The sequence below is a fragment of the Pocillopora damicornis genome, chromosome 12 (genome assembly GCF_964200805.1).
Source record: "Pocillopora damicornis chromosome 12, jaPocDami1.2, whole genome shotgun sequence".
NCBI classification, from domain to species: domain Eukaryota; kingdom Metazoa; phylum Cnidaria; class Anthozoa; order Scleractinia; family Pocilloporidae; genus Pocillopora; species Pocillopora damicornis.
Window position 1 is genome coordinate 1,210,145 of NC_142681.1, and position 18,920 is coordinate 1,229,064.

Consider the following 18,920-nt stretch of genomic DNA (forward strand, 5'->3'; position numbering starts at 1 on the left):
TTTTCCACTTGCCAATAAACAACTCCACTATAATTTTCCTGCAGGTGAAATAGCAATGCCCTGTTACAGGTGAAGAACTGCACTTGGATTCAATGATGTTCAGAACTGAAGTCTGTCAGAACGAGATGATTATGAAATGATATGTTTATGGTTAATTTATTCATTTCTTGTTCTGGAGATGATGTGTACAGTCCTAAAAATTTATGGATGCACTGAAGGAAGTCCTCATTTGTCGTTCAATCTGGTTCATGAACGCTGCAGGGGACTCTCCTTGGTGTGATAACTCAGTAACTCACTTACTGCACATATGTTTAACGGCTGATCGAGTGATCAATCCCCGAATTTCTCTTCATATTATTCTGGAGATAAAAATGAACTGTATCGGGTGGAAGTTACAAAAAAGTTGGAAGATTTAAGATTCAGTCTTCTTATTTCTGTCAATTCGCGATAACTTTCTTCATCCAGTTCTTACAGAAATAAGGATTGAGATGTAGGAGTTGTGATATAATTTCATAGATAAACGACTTTTTTTGGAGTATGTCACAAATATTGTTCAACGGGTTTCGATAACGTCAGTAGCATTGATTTTATTACAATGGTAAAGGTAATACGGATTTGATATATTCTTCAAGTTTTGCTTGAGGGCACCATAATATTTTGTGTCTTTGACTGATTAACCTGATGTAAATTCCACAATAAGCTGCATTTTAAATTGCGCGTGGTCGGTTTTTGTTTTAAATTGAAAGCAAGAAATGGATACCAGCCCTGAAGCACTAAAATTTAATCTATTTGGATTTTTTCTTCCCCCCTTGCGTAACTTAAAACACAATTGATGCACCTGCATTAGACTTCGCTACGGGTTACATAAACTGACTGAAGATTACCTGCTCATAAGTTCCTTATAATGCACCGATGCACCTTTTTTGCCTTGTGTTGAAATTAGCTTGCGGATTTTGTAACTCTAGTCCATGTCATTGGGAAATAAGTGGCGGGAAATTTAACATCTGTTCGAGGATCACGTTGCAATGTCTTCCCATGATTCCCCTGCAGTATACTTTAAATTCAAGATGGCGTCCAACGAGAAGTGGGAGGTAGTTGGGAAAGGGGGAAAGAAAAGGACTCCAAATGAAGGCAAGAAGAACAGAGTCAAGGCGTCAGATATGCCTAAAGCAGAAATAGTCAGTGAGTAGAAATTGACGACTTTCTTAAAGCCTCACGGAACGAAAACAACTTCGCGTGCCAATTCGCCACGTATGCAAATGCAAGTTGTGCTTGTTGAAAACTTCACGAAGATTAAATCTGAGGACAGTCACAAAGCGAAAAGCTAATTTTCAAGAACTTTGTGTAAGCAATAGTGTGAGAGATGCATTTGGCCAAGTAACCAATGGCTTATTTGTATCGTTTTTTAATAAAGAAAAAAGATGGTTTTGGTTTCTTCAGCCTTATAAAGGTTCCCTCAGACGGTGTCTTCCAATAGATGAAATCAACGATCGATGATAATCGATATCAATCAATACCAATCAATGTCAACTAGTCGACTAATTTTGATGACTTATAACTATATGATAACCGGCTAGCCAGAGTAATTTGATTAGTACTTCTGGATACAAAAATTAGTCTTTCAAATTTTATTTGTCTACAATTTTCCAGATCCCTTGGCAGAATCCAAAACAATTTACCAAGCACTCAAAGGCTCTAAAGCACACGCTTCACATATTGGTAATGGACATGTGAAACACACATCTGATGTCTATGAAGAGCTGCCAGCAGTTCTAGCAGAAAGAGTACCCGAACAAGCCCCAGAAGTAAAGAAACTTAGTGGTGGTTTTATCGGTGGGAAGAAGAAAGCAGTATCAACTAAACCTCAGAAGACTGATGAAGAATTACTCCAAGAGGCTTTGTTAAAGGTACTCGTGAGTTACATAGAAATTCTGTAAACACAACAAGTATCTAGTACCCTTAGTCTTCCAACAAAATTCCAAAGGTTTAGTTACAATAGCATTTAATTCAGGGTCAGGCAGTTGGGATAAAATCTAGCACAATATGCAACATGACATGTGTTAATGTAATTATCACCCAACTGCACCAAGTAGAGTACAATGGCCAGCAATATTGTAGAGGTGGTTATTTTGTATTGGAAAAAAGCCTGTTTAACCAGTTGGCTGTGTATACTACACTTATTTATCCTCTTCTTTTTTCCCTTCTTATAAGAAATGCATACAAAATAAAACAATTGGATCACGAATAACACAATTTGGTGTGTACTATTGCTGAGTATTTTTAGTTGTTGTTTGTATTTTGACAAGCCTGTAGGGTAAGTAAAAATATTGCACAACTCTCAAAACACTCAGCAACACTACACACCAAAATGTCTAATAAGATATATTTATTGCACAAAACACAGATTTGTTGAAGAGGTTTAGACAGCAGACCTCTATTTTATTAAAAGGATGAAACTTGTAGAAAAAAAGCCTTAAACAGATTAAATACTTTATATCATATGCATGGTGGGTTAGAACTGAATGCTCTCCTGTTTAAGTCAAATATCTCCAGGTTCTAATTTCTCTATATATTATATACTGGTATTTGTAAAGACTATTTGAATGATGATCTTATTGTTTAGGCTGACAATGGTACAAACACTATTATTATCTGGTTATTCATTGTTTTTATTTATCTCACCTATTTGAGGTGGATGTTGATGAGCTCACAGCAATCCTAACAAACTTGGAATCATCATTTCCAAACAATCCATCAGTAAGTAAAGAGAGAGTAGAGAGTAGACCAACCATTTTCTCCCAAGATCTGACTACAGTGGAACCTCGCTCTAACAAACATCCATGTAATGAAGTCCATGGTATAACAAAATCCTGGTTATAACAAACAAATCCAGAAGCCCAAATGTATAACATACCCCAATATAACAAACAAATGTCAACACCTGACAAAAGAAAAATGCAAAACAGACCAATAAGAATCAAAATCCTTTAATCCTGTAACAATAGAACAACTTTGTGTTCAAAAGCTTATTATCAATGCTGACACTGACACTATCAACATATCCACAGATCTGCTTTATCCTCTTTCTCTCTTCTTAGGTGTATTAACTTCTTTATTTTTGAAGGCTTTTTGTGGTAAATGGCATAAAAGGCAGGAATTTCTGGTTCAATGACATTGTTTCTCCATTTGCCAGTGACTTCCACTAAAATTTGTCCTCTGTGCTTTAAAAACAAGGTGCTGTAGCTATATACAGACCTGTACAATGTACTGTAGCTTCATATAGACATTAAAGCACAAATGTTACTTAAAGTAATTGTTCCTATCCCATATTGCTCGGTAGTACGACATCACACTACAAAGAAAAAAAAAACAAAAGAAAAAGAAAACAGCAACTATTATCCATCCCTCGCTATAGCAAATTGTATAATTGTCTTTTTGTAAATTCCTTAAATCAAGGTTTTTGTGTAATGAACCCTCATTATAATGAACTAATTTCCCCAATCCCTTGGCATTTTGTTAATTCGAGGTTCCACTGTATTACCTTTAAAATTTAGCTGCTAGACATGTCCCTTTTTGTAAATTGGCTAAGATATTTTTTTACAATCAAAAGATAGCTCATTACCTGTTAACTTGTCCACAAGACAAACAAATAAGTTCAACTCAATCACCTCTAGGAGTTGAGGGACACAAAAATATACTGTACAAACAATAAATCCCATAATATAGCTTTCAGATTTATATTATACAGATGTAAGGAAGAGAAACCATGTTACAGAACTGAATTTGAATAAGGCCTTTTCCTATTGTTGAGACAGGACCTGAAAAAATTAGGTTGGCATGTGATGGACTTTATGCACAGGTTATAGAAACTGTCTGAGCTGACATTTGTAAACTGATTACATAGAAATTAACTTTTCATCTTCAGAAACAGATTCCTTCCAAATACTAATGCAGACTTGTAACTTAATTTTTTTTTCCCTGTACTGTTGCAGTGTTTTCAATCCTTACCTGTTTCTGTTTTCCTTATGCAGATTTGGTTGACTGACATTGGTGCACATCTTCAGCTTAAGCTGAAAGGTGTTCCACAGAAAGACCCAACATTTGAAGGCAAACCAGCAGGTTTGTACAAAGTTAAGACCACAGTGATAACTGTTTCAAAAAGTCTTATACTCTGGTTTTATGAGCACTAGAAATTGTGGCTAGTTGAACAAAATTTAGTTGTTGATTGTGTGACCAATCATGGTCCACAAGTCACATACTGTTCAAGGATGGTACATCTTGGAAGAGTGTTGTCATGTACAAACTGGTTTTCAATATCTGGAAGGGCATGGAAAATAATGCTCATGCCCTGGAAGGGAGATTTTTCAAGTGTCAGCAAGTCCTAATTGCTGGGGGAGCTCAGCAATTTACCTAACTTAATTAAAACAATTTTTTCAGAATTATCTAAATGTTCACAATATCATGGAAAGCCTTTCACTACCAAGACATTGTGGTTTAAGCAATCAGATTTACACAAGTTTATACTCTGAGCTGTGAAACATGTCAAATGTTGAATTGAAGGAGTATTTGAAAACTTTCATTTGAAACAAAAAGGCTGCAGCACAATTTTCAATGTGTAGGAAACAGTAATATATAGATTTAGCTGAGCCTAAAAGCGGAGCTTGCATTTTTTTTCCTGCATGTCTCAAGGGCACAACGCCTTGCCCCAGCCAGGACTAGAACCTGGGTCATCCGACACAGAGCCCAGTGCACTGACCACTGGACTACTGAACAAAGCTGTGGCATTGGTGTGCCCGCAGTACAGTTAACCACGCATGTTAAAAGTAGCACCCTGTACAGTCATACGGTCATACATCCAAATTTTTTCAGCTTGATGGGTTGCTACTATTTTGTATAATTATGGGGCTATGCTCTGCAAGCTCTGCGAGCTCTGCTATTAAAGAACTCATGAAAATGCAATCATATGATATCATGCAGTGATCACCTGGATGGATCAGGGGTCAAATGAAAGGCCTGAAATTGAACATGATACAAGACATTGTAGGTCTCCTTGACACCGGAATCAAGAGGCTATTTGTGTATCCCCCTGAAATGAAAATAAACCCTCTCTTAATAATTTACACTGGATCAGGTTGAGCACCTGACATTGTTTCATTTTGACTCTGTGATTATTTACATAACAGACTATCCAATGTGCATAATGTCATCTGCACTCAAGAAATTTTTCCTCAACCTCATGAAGAAATGTACGAAGCCAACCTTGAAACTTGTGTATCAGCGGTCGGTTGAAAACATGGTGCAAGACCTCAGTAAAGGTATTGTAACTTGCACAACATGAACACCCTTTCAGTAAAATTTTCTTACTATTCCTGCTAACCTTAAAAAATCATTTTGGACGTATTCTAACTGCTTTTCATGCATATCTCTCCCATGACTATGATTTTGCAAAAACAGATCAGCAACATTGGTTTCATATTTTTACAGTGCTTTGCAATTTAGGAAGGTTTTTTCCAATGAAAGTTGTAAAAAAAAAGTGCCTTCTCTTATCTACCAGCTGAGGGAAAATTTGTATTTTTGATTTTTCTATGCAAGATGACTTTGAATTGCTACTTTATGATCTTCATGGTAGGTTATTCTGCCTATGGTGACCAAATTATGCTGCAGTTCATTGTACACCATCAGCCACAGATCACTTTGGAAGAATTAAAAGAGGTAAGAGGTACATGTGTACTAAATTCCCTTTTAACAGGTCTGGAACCTTTGTAATGGTCTCCCATGTGTTTCTGTTGACCTGTACTTTACATGTTCCTGCCTCCAGATGAATAAATAATGTTTGGAATTTTTGTTGTGCACAGGTGCAAGAGATGCTCATGCAACGGAGGACTCGTACACGCGAGGCATTAACATTGATGTGGTGTGTTGGACAGTTGCCAGAAAAGGACTTAGCTCAGGGTTTAACAGGTTTGTAACCCATCAGCCTGTGACAGGGTGAAGGTTTATGTAAGGGAGAAGCTTACCACAAAATAACAAAGAAAGAAATGAGGGTTTTCAAATTCTATGCTCTTTTGCTTATATTAAATGATTCTTAGATTTTATTATTAGCTTGGGTGGGCAAGTTGTGGATCATGTGTTGTGTGATCTTGGGAATGTGATTGTAGTTTTCTTCATGGCTGTAATTTTGGTGTTTGATAACCACTGTGAGGGTATCAGTAAACACTGAAATTACAGCTATTTTTCAATGTACATGTATCAGGCTTCATCAGTTCAACAATCAGTGGCATGCATAACTCTTTGCCTGAAATCATAAGGCATTCAGAAGATTTCACTTCTTGTGTAAGAACATGAAGTCTTCGGAAATCTGGTTTGATCCTTGATATATGTTTTTATTTGATGCCAATAAACTTAAATCATTTTTCATGTAAATCATTGTGATAGCTCTGTACATAAATTCACAACCAGAAGGGATGGGTGTTCCTAGGTGACATTTGCTGTAGAGTTACAGTACACGCATCATACAATGAATCTGTGAATTTGATTTTTAAAAGACAAGAAAATTACATATAGGAAGTTGTTCGTGGAAGTTTTTTCTGAAACTCTTCATCCAGCAATCCAATGACAATAATGTTTTCATATTCTGGAGAGTTTTTTTTTTTCACACAGAGTATGATATTTGAAGGATGAAGGGCCACCAGGTACCTGCCAATGCTGATTAAGCCGTCTAAAATAAGTAACAGGCATTAAACACTGGCAATTTTTTATACTCTGAGTAATGATTCAGGTTTTTTTTGTGTTTGTTGCAGTGTGGATGGAAGTCATGTTACCTCAGTTAAATGTGAAACATCTGACAAAATATTCTGTTTCTTACTTGGAATATCTCCTCAGGTAATGATATTTGGTACCATTGATTAGTACCTTATTTTGCAGTTAAGGTAAAAGTGGGGGGTGTTTGCTTGGTTCACTTAGGAAAGGGATAGACTGCTTTGGCAGAGGGTCAGGGTGCAAGCCCCCAGGCTTGATGAACACAAATGGTCTTGAAATGATTGGGAAGAATGTGCTGCTTTGGCAATATCGTTTGTAAATGGGTAATAGTTTTATGAGATAAGGACTGTAAAGGCCAGGTAACACAATGCAGCAAGTTTTGTGCCTGTTGTTCTTGAAACCAGTCTCTAAAAGGTGATTTCTGCCAAAATATCTCTTTTCCGAAGAAGCTTATAGCTGGTGGGCCTTGTCTTCCTCCCCTGCTTCAATGCCACATGGTGCTCAGGGGACATTGAAGAACCCTCTCACTCTTTGCAAACAGTAGGGTGTGGGTTTCCTGTTATTCTTGTTTGTTCTTTCTGTCACAATGCTATGGCTGGGTTGGGAAATGCTTGGAGATAATATTAGCTGATAAGGCACAATCAGCCCGTATTTGTTTGCAGAATGAAATATAAGTTTATATAATCAGTGTTGTGTGGTTGTTTTTCAGTACATGCAAACCTGTTGGTAACCAAGGGGCCCTTGTTGAGCCAAAGGAATTTTTCACAGTAATGGAGGTGGCATTTTCTCCTGCCTCTCCTCTGGCTGGTAACACAAGGTACATTGCCTTTTTGCTAAGTCATAACTTGTGGCAAACATATATGCTTAGGCACTACATACACTTTTTTACCAGGATTTAATAAAGTATTATTAAATGTATTTAGAGAGTTGTTGCCTTGACATTTGTCAACCAAACCCTTTACTTTTCCAGTAGTGATTGACATTTGACTTCTCTTTAACAATAAAGTTTGATTAGTAGACTGTCAAGCAAACAGCCATGGAGAATTAAGAAAATTATTTATGATAGCACATTGGTTAATATGACACTAAATTATTGTGACTTGTCCAGCCATTGTTTAATCCTTAGGTAGGATAATTGGTTTTTCTTGTCTTTGGAGGTTTCATAAAGGAGTCATTTTAACATGAATATTCAGAAACTTGAGGTTGAACCCAGGAGTGTTCGATTATTATATCATGATTCATTAAACTTGGTCAGAGAAGGTTAAGACGCAGAGTTTTCTTTTGTTTGTTTTCTGTAGCTTGCAGCGAAAGCTGTTGTCTCTTTACCCCAAAATAAAGGTATGTTACTGTTTGTGGACATGGCAATGAGGATCTTGAGATACATGCCATGTAATAAATAAAGTATTTCATAAGTAGCCCATAAACTTTTTTATCTGCTATCTATCAGAACCCTCTACACAATGGTGGCTTAAAGTGAAAACACACTCAATATGAAACTATTTATGTAATTTATAACACCAAATTTTGAAAACTTTAGCTGAGAAAATGCAATCAATAATGTATTTGAAAAGTGAATGACAATTTATATGTTTTGGGCAAAATGCAGTAGGCAGAAGTAGTCTGAAAGTAAAATGGCCTTTTTTTAAATTTACCATGTTTTTTATTTTATCTCAGAGGCTTTCTCTAGGTTCAGAAACAAGACCAGTCAGCAGATTGTACTTTGGCACTTTGCTAAGCCGTCTGGACAGTGAACTTCCATTAGAATACCAAATAGAGGTAGGTGCAAATTAGGTTTGGTCCTGGGGGTGTTTCTCGTCGTTGTATCACCAGTTTTTGTTTTCTTAAAGCAAATAGATTTCATGTGGTCCAGAGTTTTGAAATTCCATTGAATAGACCTATCATATTGCTGGTAAATACATCGCTGATTTGTTGTCTCCCCGAATGGATATGTAGTAATTTAAAACGTTCACTATTATTTCATTCTGTGATGCAGGTTCTGAGCTGTCTCGTGATGTGCTTAGAAAAAGATCAGGATTGCTTTACAAAATGGAAAAGCAGCTATCTAGCGACCTTACAGCAATCAGGGTATGATAAATTCCACAATAAATTAAGAATTTTAGGGTTGTTTTTTAGTCTTGGTTTTCAGTCGTGCCGTATTTTATAAGATAGTATTAAATCAATGTTCGCTTCTCTACTTGTTCTGACCGATCTGTAAATGTAACTAGTAACCAGTGATAAGAGGGTTGGGTGCACAGTCATAACAGTGATTTTTCTATAAAGATGACTTTCACTCTTTTTTTTTAGGTCGAAACTGTACTATGTAGAGTCGAAATGATTGTATCGTTCAAACCGATTTTGTTAGCTCCTTAAACTGTTCTCTAAAATATGTGCTTCAACTTGATCTGTTTTTGTTGCATTTCAGTCTGTTTCTAAATCATTTGATAAATACTTGGAATTCCCAAAGTACGGTAAGTTGATTTCCGCACTACACTGAAAAAAAAGTGTGCAAGTGTGGGGGAGATAAAATTAGACTAGATATTGGTGAATATCGATTGTCCTATTCTTAGACGGATCCAAAAGCTTTTCCTTGTACAAAGTTAACTTCTTGGCACAAAACGTAGCGATTTAAACATATTTTGTGCAACTGAGGCCAAAAACTAGGAAATCAGTGACATGTGTTCAGTCTAGCTGATCACAGCAAATGCATCACTTACTGGTCCAACCTTGTAGTCAAGCCTAAGTGTGACCCGCGATTCGCGACGATTTACGGTTGCTTCTAAATTCGTTCAACCTCAAATCCCACAGATTTAGTCAATGACTGGTTGATACGAAACTTTTTTTGCTAATCTGTTGTTCAAACTTGACCACCTATTCATCCGCTGAGAAAATCAGCTCGGAGGTGTCCCTCTTCCGCTTCGTGTTTGGTTTATCCTAGCAAATAGTAAAAGTTTAACTTACAAATCATATTTTTTGTTTATCATTGTACAGAGTCTTCAAAGCAAGCTGTTCGCCACTGTGGACGTATTCCAAGCAAAGAACCGACCACTTCTGGAAAATAACAAAACCAAGGTGAGTTCTTATGTAATAAATTCAGTCTTCTGAGCTCAGTTTGCCTAATAATACCCTCCTCAAGGGGATACTGGTCTAACGTAAGTACAGTTTGTTGGAACCATTTATACGCCTGGGTGGGAGAGGCACTGTGAGATTTAAGTGTAAGGCAACAACACAATCACTCGACCAGGCCTCGAATCCCTACTGTTTGACCCGGAGTCCGGCCTGCTAACCACTGGGCTAAGGTTTTTTACTACTTATTTTTTTAAAACTCGCCTAAATTTGAAAGTCAGTATTTTTTTAGAGAATTCTCTAACTTCTTCTTGGCTTCGTTAGGGATTTATACGGCATTCGTCCTTACATTGATTTATTTTAAACGAAAAAAGTGAATCGATTTGTATTTTTCAATGAATTTTCTGGGTGGCCGTCCGCACAGCTTCATCAGACGAATTTTCTCCGACAGCACTTGATTAGGCTGCAAGAAATGATTGCTCTGCTCCGCTCTCCTCTTTTTCTAATAGTTCTGTGAATATTCTTTTTATAGGGATTTTTCCTCCAGTCTCCGTCGGTGGGAAGGGGGTGGGGCGTATAGCCAGGATCTTATCTTGTCTTTGTTACCGGTTGTTTTGAATTCGCTGAATTATTGATAACTAACATATAGACTGTCTGTATTTTATTGGTTAACAGCCTGGTCTGGACAGCTGTGTGAAAGCTTGTGAGGTAGGAGAATACCTCATTTTCTTAAAAAATGAATGAATTAGCAAATTAATCAACAGATGAATTTTCTAGCCAGGGTTTAGACAGGTATCCATCGTCGTGTGGACGAAAAAAATAACTTATATCGTATGTCTTTTGAATCGCCTGGATAAGCTTAGTGTGCTTCTCATAACTAAAGGCAACAGATCTCCCACAAGGTGAACTTGTTGAGGGAGTTTTCAAACTGTTCTTTGTAGCAATTCGCACCTCAGAGCGTAGGAAAACGTCCAGTTTGGGTCGTTTGTGTGGTTTATTTAGAACCCCAATTTTACCTACGTTAAATTTGAACATTTTGATAGCCTTAAAGAGAAAGAGATTTGTTTATATTCGACTCCGTAATTCGACCGAAATCCACCCTAAACTTCGTCATAACAGAAGCGCCCTGTCTTTCTTATGTGTCAGTTCGTTTTCTAGGATCAGTTGAGGAACGTTGTTTATGTCAACGCTTTTCTTAGTAGTCATGTTAATCACAATGGTCAGGTAGTGTTCTGTGATTGGTTGACGTATTCATGTAACGTGATGTTCACGTGGTAATTTGGGTATGATTCTCATGCAGCAAGCTGGTGGGTTAAAGGGGGTTAGTTTCCAAAGAAACTGTGGTACTGCGTCGGTGAGAGAGTATAACAGGGTAATTTAGTGTTATCAACTGAGTTGAAAACGTAAATAGGCCGCCGTAAAGAGTTTAAAGGCTGACGTTTCGAGCGTCAGCCCTTCGTCAGAGTGATTGGGTTAATGGGTTAGTTTTGCTGCATCACAGTCCACTAGCCCATAGTGTTCTCTGATTGGTCGTTGCGCTCATGTAGTGTGATGTTCACGTGATAGTGTATTGTGTATGATTCTCATGCAGTTAGCAGGTCGATTAGTTTTGCTGCTCTGAGTTTTCCCTGAATCTTCTTGTTCTTCCGCCAAATTTCTGTAACTGGGCCGTTGACAGGTTTTTATAGTACAACTAGGAGTGATTGGCTATTACGGGACTGAACTGTTCAAGTTTTGTTCGCAATAATGACTGAAATAGACAAAGCGGTGAGTTGTTCTTGAATTTTATTATGCGTCTTTGGTTCTACTAGACCTTTCAGTCGTTAAGTACTGGAGGAGGAGGTTTCCATTTCAGATTTTAACAACGAGAATATTTTGGCTTATATTTAGTTAGTAATTATTGTTTGGTTAAATTGTTAATGTTTTATGACCAGTGTTAAGTCACTGATGGTAGATTTTTTAACTCAATCGTAGAGAAGATAGATGTCAAACATCTTGTCACGAGCTAAGGAAAAAAGAAATATGAATGAGGATTTGAGTTTAAGAGCTTCCAATTTCACGGTCTGATATTCATCAAACTGAGTTACAAAGAATTCGCTGGTGGGCTAGGCCATATATGAATCCCATGTTGACAGTTTCCCACCTTGCAACTCTTAGGTTATGTTTGTCCATTAGGACCTAGTGATGACGAACTGATCATTATCATTTCACTTCTTTTCTCTTCCTATTTTCTATCCTACTTTCATGATATTTACGCTTTCAATCCAGAAATGACGGATTTATACCATCACTCAGCATATCTAGGATGAGAATTTGCCGACAGATGTTTATCGATTAAAATTACTCTGCCTCGCCCAGTAACAACCTGTGCAGGTTTTCCCACCTGCTAACGTACATAAAACTTAGTTTTTAGGGAAATCTAACTTTTATTGAAGCAGTGAATGAAAAAAAAAAAGACGAAGTAATAGGAAATCCCTACATCACATAGTTTTGTCCTCCGCAAATTTAATTTAAAAAAAAGGCTTATGTGACAATCGTTAATTATTTTAGAAGCAGTTAAATTCACAACTCTCCTTGCATGAAACAATAATGTAGCTTGTAGTGAAATAATAGGCTTTATTTCAATTAGTCACTCAAGTTTCATCGAATAAATGTTGCATAAGTATTTTTTTCTAGGAAATGGTTGAAATCAGCATTGTGTCGAACACTAGTTTCGAACGTGCCTGCATTTTATAAGCGTAAAGGAGGCTTATTCATGTGGTTCACATGTTCAAGGCGAACTTTGATGTCTGTCATGTTAGTTTTCGCCAAAATTTAAAACATGTACTGCTTTTTCCTGTGAGTCCTCTCGAGGTCTTCTCTTTGAAAGAGGAGTTGCACTGACTTTAGGCAAAATTTAGATTTACGTATTTACTGTCAGTCCAATGTTTGTGAACTCAGATTTCGAAGTCCTGATGAGCAATCGTCATTTGGTTTAGCAGCAGCAGCAACTTATATATTTTCAAACGTCAGCATGCACTTAAGGCCCTGGTAAAAAGCCTTCTCTGGGCTGTCAACCCTTATAGCGGTTCGCGCGTGAGATGCGCCACACCGCGAAAACACGGTATCCTACAAAGCCAGAAAATTTTGGATGTTAAGTGATGGTCGCGCGTTCGTTCGTGAAAAGGTGCACCGCATGGAGGCGAGGCATTAGTCTCTTACTACTTGTCCTTTGTCTATTTAGGCCATAAAGGAGAAGAAGAAGACCAAGAAAAAGTCCTTCTTTTCGTGCGGAAAACTCTTCAAACTTGTTTTGTTGTTATTAGTCGCAGTGATTTCCATTGACGTTTACAAACACAAAGGTTACCAAGGTAACTAATGCTTACTGTGATTTCCCTTATTTTGCTTTCCCTGGCGATATTCTTCCTCAAGATAAGAGCTTCAAATAAAGACCACCACAGCAAATTTATAACAGTGTCTTAAAAGGCACCCTTTGGTCTAGCTAGGTGTTGTTTCAGCTCAGCAAAAGAAGTTTTGCAAACAAAAATACAACCATTTGTATAACTGCGAATTTATGCGGCATCCGCTGATACAAATGCCCAAACAGGAATGACTACTGACAGTCGTTTGTCTGATGATTTGACCGGTATTGACCATGTTTAGTACTTACCATTTGCCTATAATCCATCCTTCCATGGGCAGTATATGTCCTTTTTAGAAGAGGCTGTATATGTTAACTCAATTATGAATTTGAAAGTTGTTGATCTCTTTTATCTTTTCATGTACGAAGCGAGTAGAACGGCCCGGATCGCAAGAGATTATGGTTTAGAGCAGGCTGCTGTTTCAGGATACGGACATGCAAAGAAGGGAATTGATGTGGTGAACAGGTACAGCTGTCGATTTAGTGTGTTGTACCTGCTATTACTGATAATCTTTTGGTCCGTCTGTTACTCACTTGTAAAGTGAGAGCAAGTTTTAAATCAGGTTCGAATTTAATCCGGGATTGCATTGCTTTTGCTCTGTGATTGGTCCAGAAAAACTCGCACCATTTGCTAGACCAATTAGATGCCAAACTAAGTTCTCATTGGCTCCTTGCAATATTTTTCTTTGTTCTGACTTGCCATTCTGATTATAAAGGTTGTAATTTGCGCACTAAAGTTGGAATAGAGTAATGTTCAAACTTTCTATTTACTGTGTCTGATTTTTTTTTAGTTGGGTTCAAACGAACTATCCCACATACTATAGCAAGTTTAGAGAACACGCAGATCCAGCTGCTGCATTTGTTTGGGAAAAATTGACCATTATCGGAGCATTTATAGCAGAAACAACCAAACCAGCTAGAGATTATCTAAACGTTAAAATACCACAGCTTTTAGAAAAGGTGAGACAAATAAGGTGTTCGGTGGGTGCCAGCCAACATAATCCTTGTTACTGTCTCGAGCTACGGAAGAAAAATGTAAACCAGCAAATAATTGAACTGAATTATTTAGTTTTAGACTGGCGCAAGTATAACCAAGTTATCTTTTTTCACCACCAGTCTTTCATTTAAAGTAAAGTCAAAATAATAACTGTTCTTTCAAGTTTATAAAATCCAGAGGAAGTGGAGGGAAATAAGTATTGAATGAATATTGTGCGTTTTTCCCCTTTATCACACACGTTAGCCAATGAGATTCTAGGATTTTGTACAACGCCAAAGTATGAATAATTTTTATTTTAAGCATTTGTCTAAAAATGGTAGCGCTTGTTGTCATTCTGCATTATGAACTAAAATTTTTGTGTTTTTGTCCTTTTTCTTTCCTTGTTTTTTGTGCAGATTGAAACGGAAGGTCCAGTTTATCTGGGTATAGTTCGCGATCACCTAAAGCACTTCTGGGACACTTGGTGGCCTGTGGTTCACAAATACCTGATAAAAATCTGGGATTTCTTATCAGAACACGTCCCAGTCCTACTCGCCAAGGTGCAGGAACTTGCAATTAACTTAGCGCACAAGATTTACGAACTCGCTCCAGATTTCTTTTCCTCTGTCGCGACTTGGTTTGCAAAACTTGGCGAAAAGATTGTGGAGAAGTTACCAGATGTGTTAGCTGTCATTCAGGAGTACGTTGTCATAGCGATCAACCTAGCTGTCAATCTTATACAAAGTGTTGTGGAATGGGTTCAAAATGTCGCTGGAAGGTAGGTTTGTGCTTTTATTCACTTGAACTGTTAGCAAAAGTAGTTTTCTAAGTAGCTATAGAGTGGACCGAAAATATACAGCTGTTGCGAAGTACAGGTAAACATCATGAAGCCATGCAACTTCCCTTTTTTTTTAATATTGCATAGCCTGTAAACTGGGAAGCTTTCAGAGAGCCGCAAACTGTGTTTAGCTAATCGCTGTTGACGTTGTTCGGAGTTTCTCTAAATTAGATGAAAACGCGTCATTAGTTGATCGGTTACAGCCATGATAGAAGAGAGCTTTTCGTAACGTTGTAAAATTTGTTCTATCTCAAAGCAGTTATTCAGTTTTGGAAAAATTTAAATGAAAGGTCATTATCTAACTCTCTCTATAGCGCTGAGGTTGAGGACACAGTAAATCAGAAGTCATCCTCGACTGGGTATTCAGAACACGTACCGAAGTGAACCAATTCAGTGCCGAAAATTAACGCGTGTAGAACAAAGCAACTTGGAAATCGCAAAGGCACTGACCAGAAAGCCAATAAAAGGCATGCAGTACTGCGCTTGCGTGAAAGCTGAACAGAACCTCTCTCCTTGTTGCTGCTGGACTTTGTAAAGGAAAATTTTGCCTTATCAGTGAAAGAATTTTGTTCAATACAACACGTCTCACACGATATCGGTATCTCTATAAGGGTAAGGACTTTGAAATAAATCACACGCACAGTATTGTTTCTGAATTTCTGACTCGTTTTATCACCAAGCAGCTGAAATTATCACTTCTAGTGAGCGTGGTAATAAGACAACGATTTAAAGTTGATTTCAAGAACAGTTTTAAAGAATTGGATGCAAAAAATGATAAGTATTAATTCGGGTAAGAATGTAAACCGGATATAGCGCAGATAAGTGGTAACACCCTCTTTAATTGAAAGAAAACCGAAGATATGGATTCAAAGGTTCTGGCGCGGCAAACCAATAAAAACTGGGAAAGAAAGGAGAAGGAGTCGATGGAATGTTGAAACTTTCCCATAGTTGATTACACTTCCAGCTCCTAGTCTTCACGAGTGATTGAAACTCATAAGCGTTTTATTTCAGAATATCAATATATCCTAAAAGTTGTTCGCTCTGCTTCCGCCGAGACCGCAATTAAGATGTGTAAGTTGTGTCACAAGAAATTTAAAACAAGTTTATTACTTTTCAAATTTACAAGTAGAGGTTGTATGACGTGAATTTAACGTTCAGCATTTCTTGATTCTACCGTGAAAGTGGTGCAGTAAGAGAGGAACAGTGAATCATTTAATCTTCAATTTTGTGTCGTTGGACAGCACTTAAAGGGACGATTGATGAAAACAAAGACAAAACATGCAAAAACGTCGTGATAAATTTATACGGCGGTGCGCGACGTGTAACTATATGAGTTAATCAACAGAAACTTTACTCTTCCTCATATATACCCCTCAAAATCCAACTCACTGAACGATAGGCCGCAAGATTGTGGATACAAGGGAACGACACATGGACAGTGTAATCTACTGTAGTCTGGCGTGATTCCACTATTGTTTCAAACTTACAGCATACGCTTGGTGTCACTACTGAAATGTCTGTTTTATGTCAGTCACTTAGAATTAATTCCATGGGACATGCACCAAATTAGCTCTTTAGAGTTCTCAAAGACTTAATTCTCAAGAAAATTGTTATCTGCAGACAGCAAGTCATAACAGCAATAATGATTCTACTGCCTGGTATCTGAGTCCTTTTGTACAATTTTAAAACAAGTCTACAACATTCTTGAAGCTTCAAAGCCATAGATTCTGGAAGCTTTAATTCATAATTGCGTAATGCACCAGATTGTCGTAAAAAGCTTTACGGCGTGACAAGGTTTTGCATGACTAGGAATGCTAGAAAAATCAAGAAATTTCCATATATTATTGTTGCTCTCCTTATGATATGCTTGATAACCAATCCAGATGATTCCGCGTGTACGGGAAGCGCGAAGCTTCACGTCCACGCGTGAACGAGAAGACTCGCGCTGAATGGTTTGGTAACACTCGCAACTGTTACGAGTGTATCAAAGAAGGAAGAACTATTGAAAATTGTTAACTAAATTTTCTATAGCGTAGGATAAAAAAAATACCTCGGCTGGAAAACGCTCGGACGCTCTTCCACGAACAGTGGGGGGGGGGGGGGGGGGGAATGTGAAGTACTGATGAGACGTGCTATAAACTAGCAGAAGTAATAAAGACAAAAACCCCTTGTCCTTTTTTCTTCAAAGTCAGCAGATACGTATTCCGCATCCCGTGACTTGTTTACTTCTATTACGACTTGTGGATATTTTTTGGCAATGAGTCATTATTACTTCCTCGTTCTTTTTCGATGACGATGAAACGTACTTAGTTTTAAAACGGGCTTTAAATAACCTAAGATGCAGTTTGTTTGTAGCACCCAAACCGACAAATTTTATGCTTCATTTCACAGTTCGTTCCCTTCTCTACCTTTCCCCCTTTTTTCTATTTTTTGGCTAATTTCGTTTGTCTTGTCAGCTATGTTTTTGCATTTTTCTGTGCTGCCCATTGTTATGTGGGTTTCTTCAATTAATGAGACTTTGAATCACTCCACTACGGGAAAGTAGACAATGTTATCGACTGTTTAATCTTAAGTCACTGTCGTTTCCTAGAATTGCGATATTTAAAGGCAAAGGGTTTGACAAAGTGAGAAACCAGCGAAACAGGCTATTTCATGTGTGAATGCCTGCTGTCAAATTAGGCTGAGTAGGATCTCTAATAGGTTCCGTTCTTTATCAAAAGCGACAAAAGCTATTTTAGTAAATGATGCATCCACTGAAATATGATTTAATTCAGTTGTGGGTCATTGACCCTGATACAATGACGTATAGGTAGTTAAAAACCAGCAGTAAAGCAATACTTGTTACTGAACTTTCTAAATACCACTACTTTTTGAGGAGGACTGATCAAGTCTTAGTACTTAATCATACTTTATGAACACTGACTATACTGGTGGTAACTGATACCTCGTTTTTTGTGTGTCGAAGACTCTGTGTCACAGTGTTTTAGTTACTGGCATTTCCTTTCTCTGTTAATTTTAAGTCCAATTTTTCCTCAGCTCCTTCGTTACCCATTGCTAGGGCCCCCGCGGTCAAGTAGCAGACTTTATTACTTGTCAAAGTTATGAACTGCACGTATCGAGCTCACAGTTTTGCGTTCTATGAACTAAAATGTGATCGGCTCTGGATGAACCCTTTCCTAATGTTATTCCGTGCCATTTATCAAAGAACGGAAATCATGATTACCCGTGAAAGACCGTCTGGAAGTACATCCTGTTTTCTTCGATTTCCGATCTCAGACAAAAAATCTTTATGAACGGTAAAATTTTGTAAGAAGGAAAGAGAGTTATAGCGTTTTGGGTCGATTATTTTTCTAAGACTGTCTCGATTCTTTCTTAGTCTGCTTTGTTATGTCTTCCAAATTAGTATGTGTTTCAATCTTTCTACACCGAGCAATTCTTTGGGTGTTTCTTCACAAAAGGTAAAACAACCTAAGCATACTACTGCCAGTTGTCTTGGGGTTGAAGAGACCAGATGAAATATGGTATCCATTCTTGTCCACCCGTCGCTTTTACTAGCATTTTTTAAAATCTTTTCAATCCAGAAAGAACGGATGGCAATCAAAACTTTTGTAAAAAAAATAAATTATTTTATCACTGGTTGGCTGATCGTTTTTATGCGTACTACGTTAGATTATTTAAAAGATATTTTGTATTTTTCGGTACAGTGGTACGTACATCTTTGCCGGCATTTTACTTCAATTAAGCAAATGACACGTTATTGATCTCTGTCTGTAAACATACAGATTAATTAAATGCTCATCGAAATTGCACCGTCATCGATTTATTAAAGTTACGTTTATTTTATGCCGATAATTCTCGTAGTTACTGGTATTAAAGTGCATGCA

At 37.5% G+C, this 18,920-nt stretch overlaps 1 protein-coding gene across 1 annotated transcript; it reads left to right on the top strand.

Moving 5' to 3' along the window:
* Positions 1-839: 839 nt before the first annotated feature.
* Positions 840-15,692, top strand: LOC113676711 (transmembrane protein 214-B). Its single transcript, XM_027193403.2, has 20 exons — positions 840-1,182; positions 1,651-1,907; positions 2,692-2,757; positions 4,032-4,119; positions 5,184-5,315; positions 5,630-5,712; positions 5,856-5,961; positions 6,801-6,882; positions 7,469-7,576; positions 8,058-8,097; positions 8,434-8,535; positions 8,753-8,844; positions 9,182-9,227; positions 9,748-9,828; positions 10,498-10,530; positions 13,046-13,172; positions 13,592-13,688; positions 14,014-14,182; positions 14,615-14,976; positions 15,351-15,692. The coding sequence occupies exons 1-20, from the start codon at positions 1,026-1,028 to the stop codon at positions 15,418-15,420; spliced, it is 2,298 nt and encodes a 765-aa protein (XP_027049204.2). The 5' UTR covers positions 840-1,025; the 3' UTR covers positions 15,421-15,692.
* The last annotated feature ends 3,228 nt before the right edge of the window (positions 15,693-18,920 follow it).

Coding starts and splice junctions, on each gene's coding strand:
- LOC113676711 (XM_027193403.2), top strand. CDS start 1,026: ATGTCTTCCCATGATTCCCCTGCAGTATACTTTAAATTCAAGATGGCG. Junction 2,758..4,031: donor CATTTCCAAACAATCCATCA/GTAAGTAAAGAG, acceptor TTCCTTATGCAG/ATTTGGTTGACTGACATTGG. Junction 5,316..5,629: donor GGTGCAAGACCTCAGTAAAG/GTATTGTAACTT, acceptor TCTTCATGGTAG/GTTATTCTGCCTATGGTGAC.